This window comes from Oryza sativa, chromosome 8 (genome assembly GCF_034140825.1).
Source record: "Oryza sativa Japonica Group chromosome 8, ASM3414082v1".
NCBI classification, from domain to species: domain Eukaryota; kingdom Viridiplantae; phylum Streptophyta; class Magnoliopsida; order Poales; family Poaceae; genus Oryza; species Oryza sativa.
Window position 1 is genome coordinate 21,190,995 of NC_089042.1, and position 6,889 is coordinate 21,197,883.

Genomic DNA, 6,889 nt, shown 5'->3' on the forward strand with positions numbered 1-6,889 from the left:
CCTCCCCTCTTCTGCCGTCCTAGCCGCCGGGAGCTGGGGGGAGAAGAAGAGACGAGCTGGGGCCAGCCTCCTGCCGCCTACCACCGCTCGGCGACCGCTCCCGGCATGGATGAGACGTTGTGCCTCCTCCGGCCGCAGTCATCGCGAGGTCCGCTGTCGTCAGGGTCGCCCAGACCCGATCTGGCCGCGGCGAGGCCAGATCCGGCGTCGGGGAAGGTGGATCCGCAACCAACGTGGCCGGATCCGCCGCACCGACCGCCCGGCCGCCACCTCCTGTGACCTGCCGCCGCCGAGAAACCCCGGTGTCCCCCGCCGCCGGGCATCCTCGTGGGGAGAACGCCCCGCCGCCGCCGTCCTTGCGGCCATCCAGCATTGCCGATCAACGAGCCGCTCGGGCGGCGGCGAGGCGAAGGGGAGGAGGAGGGAGGGGGCAGCGGTGGAGGATTTTCGTCGTCTGTGTCGCCCCTAGGACGGGGGGCGACGCGGACGGGAGCTCCTCCACTATTTGATGAATTGATGCACATATATATACATGAAAAACTCACGGACCACATTGAAGCAAATAGCAATAATCAACTCGTCTCATGCGAAATTCTTGTTCTAGAGGAGACATACGAACATAGTAGGAGAGAAGACACTGTTTCAAACAGGGCCTAACTCGTTTTTTATTTTTCTTGGACAATTGCAAGGACATTGTGTTGCCAAGACGACATGCAATTGTGTCCCTGGACGAAACTGAGGAGTACAGGGGCAGCAAATTCCATTTCCACGTTTCTGGTCCAAGTTAAAGAGATGGAGACGTTTTGGACGCATCACAGCAAGAAGCAACCAACTTCTAGTGTTCTCTTGATGCTAAACTCCGAATCTACCAAAGCATATGCCAGCTTCCGGCCGTCACTCTCACCAAAACGATGGTTCCAGTTGAAATGTAACATAAGAAAAAAAAAAGCAAATTTTCTCTTTCGCATAAGGTTATTAACCAGTGCAAGTTAAAAATGACAGGAGATGAGGTTGCCTAGAAGATGCACATCACAGAAGAGGCTGAAAACGATCAGAAAATCGATTCATTCCGTAGCTTAGATGAAATGATGGCTCCAGTTGAAATGCCAGAAAGAAAGAAAGTTTTGTATGAAGTTTATCAACCAATGAAAGTTAAAATGACAGGAAGTGAGGATTCCTTCAGAAGCTACACATCGTAGAAGAATGCTGAAAACGATCAAAGAATTGATTTATTCCTTAGTTTGTCCAGCTACAAACCAACCTCTCAGAAACTGAAGCAAAATTTGTGTTAAAACAGGCAGCAGTTTGGGCGTTATCGCCCTCATGTATTCTGAAGAAATTAGCAATGGCAATACAATGCAAATAGTCTGGAGCCTTTCCCTACGCGTCGACAAGAGAAAATTCTAGCCTGGAAACTAAAAGGTATCAAGAGCCTCTTCCGTTTATTATCTTCCTTGTATTGATTCCATTCTGCTTGCTTCAAACAGATGCCGCTGCTGTCTGCTGTTTGTGGACGAACTCGATGCCCTTCTCGATACTGGCCTTCAACTCAGACTTCAATGCCTCAAGTGCCTTGGCCTCGTACTCGGTCACTCCCTCAAGGTCAGCAGAAATGATGGACTCGACACCGTTCTTTCCAAGCTTAACTCTGGATGCAAAGAACGGCAGCTCGGTTAACTCAGACTGAACGAATGTGCACTCATAAACATCAGGGTCGCCAGCAAGTGCACGCAGAGATGACTCGACGAATCTGGCAGCAGCGTAGGCCATGGAGAGGGTAGCGGAGCCAGCACCAGCTTTCGCCTCCACCACCTCTGTTCCAGCATTCTGTATCCTCTTTGTCAGCTGTTCAGTTTCTTCATCTGTGAAGGTGACAGATGGCATGGTCTTTGACAGCAGTGGTAGAATTGTGATCCCAGCATGACCACCGACAACTGGAACATCAACATCGATGAGCTTGAGGTTCTTCTTCTGAGCTACAAATGTGTTAGCTCTAACAACATCTAGGGTGGTAACTCCAAAGAGCTTCTTGGGATTGTACACACCCTTTTGTTTCAGAACCTCGGCAGCAATTGGCACCGTGGAGTTTACTGGGTTGCTGATAATATGGATGAAGGCCTCTGGACAATTGTCTGCAACAGCCTCAACAAGCGACTTGACAATGCTCGCATTGATGTTAAAAAGGTCATCGCGAGTCATGCCTGGCTTCCTTGGGACCCCAGCAGGGATGACAACAACGTCCACACCTTTCAAGCAGTTGGCTAGTTCCGAGGGCCCAGTGAAGTCCAGAACTTGAGAAGGTGTGTTGCAGTGGCTGAGATCAGCAGCAACTCCCTTAACATTTGCAATATCATACAGATGCAGCTCTGAGACCAGAGGAGACATCTTAATCAAAAGGCCCAATGGTTGGCCAATACCACCAGCAGCACCGAGCACTGCCACTTTGTACGAAGCCTCAGGAGAAATTTGAGAACCAGACTTCGCCTTTGGTACAATCCTTGGAGCAACAGATGCCCGGAGAGATGCATTCCTACCCAGGAATGACGACCCTGATTCAAAGCTAACGGATGATGCTGCCTTCAGGCCACTGTAGCTTGTGAAGCCATGATTCCTTGGCTTTGAGATCATGCCAGCCTGAGCGCCAACCGAACTGATGGTAACAGCTGATGCCATTTTTAACTGCAGGAATATAGATTTATATTGGTGAGATATAATATACAGATTGGCAACATGAAGAAACTTTTATAAATCAGTACACTAATTCATCCAAAAACCCTGAAAAGTGATACTGACAGATTAAAATGATCCCTTATCTTCCCCGACAAAAGGGATCATTTATCTACAAGATTCTACAGTATTTCCAGGCAAATGCAATGGAACAGACAACACCTACGGGCATCAGAGCACCAAATCCTTCAGATCTTGAATAATAGTACATCAGCACATGAGAGTCACTTAAAAGATAATTGGGCTTATCGCACACAACAGGGATCACTCAACAGAAATAATCATAGCAAACAAAGGATCAGGGATAATGGATACATGGACATGCAAGGGAAGTAATGTTAATATTGGATATCTAAATAAAACGCTCCAGCTAATCAATACTAGTATACACCTGACTTAGACAGAGTAAAACCACCTCCTCCTTTTTCACTACAAAAAATGTAACCCAAATAAAAAAAGGCTCTTCCACACCAAATCCTAAGTTCCTAACTGCGTAGTTTGTTCTTTCAGACTACTGCACATGATATCGATTGTATTTTTTTTTTCTTTTTGAAACCAGGTGTTGATTGTTAACTCAATACGAAAGCAACGCAAAGCAGCCGACTGCTGCAATTCTTGAACTTGTTCGATAGCACGAAGCAAACAAAGAACAACTTGAAGTTGTTGCTGGATTTAACAGCACACAATTTGAAAACATCCAAGCAACCAAGATCAATCTCAAGCTTTCTTACAAAATGGTTTCCAAGAAATGTAACACCAGTCAATCAGCCTGACGACTCACTGAACTACTAGAAAACATATTGTTTCAGCGATAACCCAGCAACCTAATCCCAAACCATGGTGAACTCCCCCCTAAATACAGAACCCATCGAACCCAACGATTACCATCTAGTACCATTGCATATATCCTACCAGCAATCCATGAAGCTTCTCAAGAAACCCTCGGGAACTCCGCCGTGCGACCGCGAACAGATCGGGGCCAGAGCAAGCAAGCAACAAACCAACCAACCACGGAATCCCACTGTCCCAGACCAAAGCACGCAGCCAGCCAAGAACCACGCGCGAACACGGTTAGACAGCACGAATCGGAGCCAATCTCGATCCAATCTTGGAGGGGAAGAAGAAGAAGAGGTAGGAGGAGAGATCGACGGACGGGTACCTCGATTGCCGGATTGGTCGTGGACTCGTGGGCGGAGGAAGGGGAGGGGAGGGGATGCGTGGGTTGGCGTTGGCCTCTTTTTTTTTTGGGTCGTGAAAAGGGCAGCGGGCAGCGGCGTGGGTGGCTCGCTTTTTATGGTGGTGGTCGCTGGAGACGGCGATGGCGGCGGCGGCGGCGGCGGCGTGAGGGCCTCGGAAACAACGGGCTTTTGCCTCCGCCGTCCGTGCACTGCGTGGATCCGGTGTATGGACTGCCTCACCATTCTGTGGTTTGGTGTCCTTTTTTTTCACATGGAAAAATACAATTCTGTGGTTTAGTGATTGTTCAACCATGACCAAACATGTAGTAGGGTTGAATAATGTGCAAGTCTAACCTGAATTGCCCATGTTAAAAATTGATTATCTGCATCTTCTATGTAATTATATAAAAAAAGAAAGAATATATTCTATACTACTGAGTTTGTCGAGCTCAACAATTTGTCATTGACATTGTCTTTTTCTATAATATACCAACGACTTTATCAATTATTCTACAATACGTCATTGGGCTAGGCCTTCTTTTCAAAAATACCCAAAATACCTTTAGGGACATACAAGATTATTGATTTATTTCATTAGAAGTTTCAAAACAATATGAACATTTTTATGCGGCCTCATTACACAACATGGAAGTTTGTATGCATGTTTCAAGTTTTTTCTGGTATATTTAGTTTTTAGAAAAAAATATTTTTATGTGGTATATGAGATAAAATTTGTTTATACGAGAGATAATAAAAAATATCTTATGTAGTGTATGAAAGATGATTTATATTAAAAACATCAATAAAAGAGTTTTATATAGCATATAACAAATAAGTTATATATTTTTTAAAAAAATATATAATTGTAAAACTTAAAACTTCTATACAAACTTTCATGTTGTGTAAGGAGGCCATATAAAAATTTTCATATTTTTTTTGAAACTTCTAATAGGATAAATCAATTGTTAACCTTGTATGTTCATAAGGGTATTTTAGGCATTTTTGAAAATAATGTCCATCCCAATGGTGTATTGTAGAACAATTGATAAAGTCGTCGGTATATTATAGAAGGAGACAATGTCGATGGCAAATCGTTGAACTCGAATAAACTCAGTGGTATAGAATAGATTCTCTCTAAAAAATGGGGTAAAGTGCTTACAGGTTGCTTTGATTTGAAAATAAGATAGGATTTTTTTTTTTAGATTTTAATCCTATAGGATTTTATGCTATACAACCCTTTATAACAAATGATATAAAACTATGGGATCATGTGAAATTCAAATTTCTTGATCCATATAAAGTTTTGGAGGATTTTTAACATGAGGATCAACCTTATAGAAGATTTCATATAAGTATATCTCTTTTATTCAATTTCTACTAAACTATCATTTCCGTGTTCTATAATTCTCTATTTCACACTTAAATTCCTATCATAATAACATATTTTTTTATTCCTCTATTTTCTCAATCAAATTTTTGAAAAAAAAACAAGCCTTGAGTTGTTGGCTCATAAGATTGGTACTATTAGGAGATGTGGCCCTAACTCATTATTGATCCTAGCTATTCCTATTTTAGGCTGTGTTCGGATACCCCTTTTTCTATCCTCTCTCCCTCGTTTTCCGCGCGCATGTTTTTCAAACTGTTAAACAGTGTGTTTCTTGCAAAAAGTTTCTAACGAAAGTTGCTTAAAAAAGTCAAATTAATCCATTTTTGAAAAAAAAAAGCAAATACTCCCTCCATCTACTTTTGATAGGCATATTTCCAAATCTGAAAAATTTATTTTTGATAGGCATATTTCAATCCAACAACCTATCCTCTTAATGACTTTCTCGGATTTAATGCGTGACTCTCCATTCTTCCACACAAGATTAGCTACATAGGCATCGAGAAATATAAATACTAATGAATCGCTTGTTTACGAGGAATAATTAGTAGCATGTTTAAATGGATGATAAGTAGAATTACTTTTTCTTGGTCTGCGTGCCAAGATAAAATATGACTATCAAAAGTAGATGGAGGGAATACTTAATTAATCATGTGCTAATGGACCGCTCCATTTTCCGTATGCAATGTTTGGGTTGGGAACTGCCTCCTGTGAACACAGCCTTAATGGTGTTGCGAACGAGGTTTGTGTATGAATGTGTCTTACAAAACGATGAAAGGCAACACTAAATGCTCTTTAGAATTTCACATAAATTTAAGCCTCATTGTTTGGCTTATTCGTGTTAGATTTAATTGGGTAATTGATCCATTTAAATCAATTAAATCAAATAAATTCTAGGGCTCATATGCTAAGAATTCATGTGTACTCATTCTCTTATGGGATATCAATGGGATGAAGAGTTTTGAGAATTAATCCATTTGGTTAATGAATTGGTAACTTATATCAATTACTATTAATTGATGGTTGGTTGATGGTTGTGTAGTGGAGGATGGTTCATGGCTAGTTGATGACAATTAGTTACTCTATTCCTCTTCCTATTCTATTGGTAACCTATATATGAATTACTCCTAATTGATTGTTGGTTGATGGTTGTGTATTGGAGGATGGTTGATGGCAAGTTGATGAGAATTAGTTACTCTATTCCTCTTCCTATTCCATGACTCTTACTCTTCATCTTCCATTTCTCCTATAAAATGAGAATGGATTTGATCTCCCGCGTGAGAAGAGAAAAAACACTTTCATCCATTTCCAAGGCAGTTGTTACTACGGTAATCCCATCCCGATGAGTGTGTGCACACACGTTGGGAGAGCAGACCTCCGAAACCACGCATTGCTGCGACGTTTGCACAGACAGGCGGGCGATCAGGTTTTTGGGAGCGTAAGGCGCGACTACTCACTGTTCGTCAATGTCTACTTCGTCTTCATCAACATGTCAAACACCGGAGACAACAACAACACTGGAGACAAGAAAAAGGAGGTTCCCGTCAACACCAACGGAGGCAATACTGTCTCAAAGTCTAGCGGGGGGGGGGGGAAGAAA

At 42.6% G+C, this 6,889-nt stretch overlaps 1 protein-coding gene across 2 annotated transcripts; it reads right to left on the reverse strand.

Annotated features, from left to right (window-relative positions):
- Positions 1 to 1,207: 1,207 nt before the first annotated feature.
- LOC4345657 (malate dehydrogenase, chloroplastic) lies at positions 1,208 to 4,143 on the reverse strand. 2 transcript variants are annotated; one of them, XM_015795179.3, is made up of 2 exons: positions 3,887 to 4,143; positions 1,208 to 2,679 (listed from the first exon to the last, which is right to left on the reverse strand). In XM_015795179.3, exon 2 carries the CDS (start codon positions 2,671 to 2,673, stop codon positions 1,480 to 1,482), a length of 1,194 nt encoding a protein of 397 aa, XP_015650665.1. In that variant the 5' UTR covers positions 2,674 to 2,679; positions 3,887 to 4,143; the 3' UTR covers positions 1,208 to 1,479. The 2 variants fall into 2 exon arrangements, with proteins under 2 accessions (XP_015650665.1, XP_066159736.1); XM_066303639.1 differs by having other exon boundaries at positions 3,640 to 3,954.
- Positions 4,144 to 6,889: the final 2,746 nt, after the last annotated feature.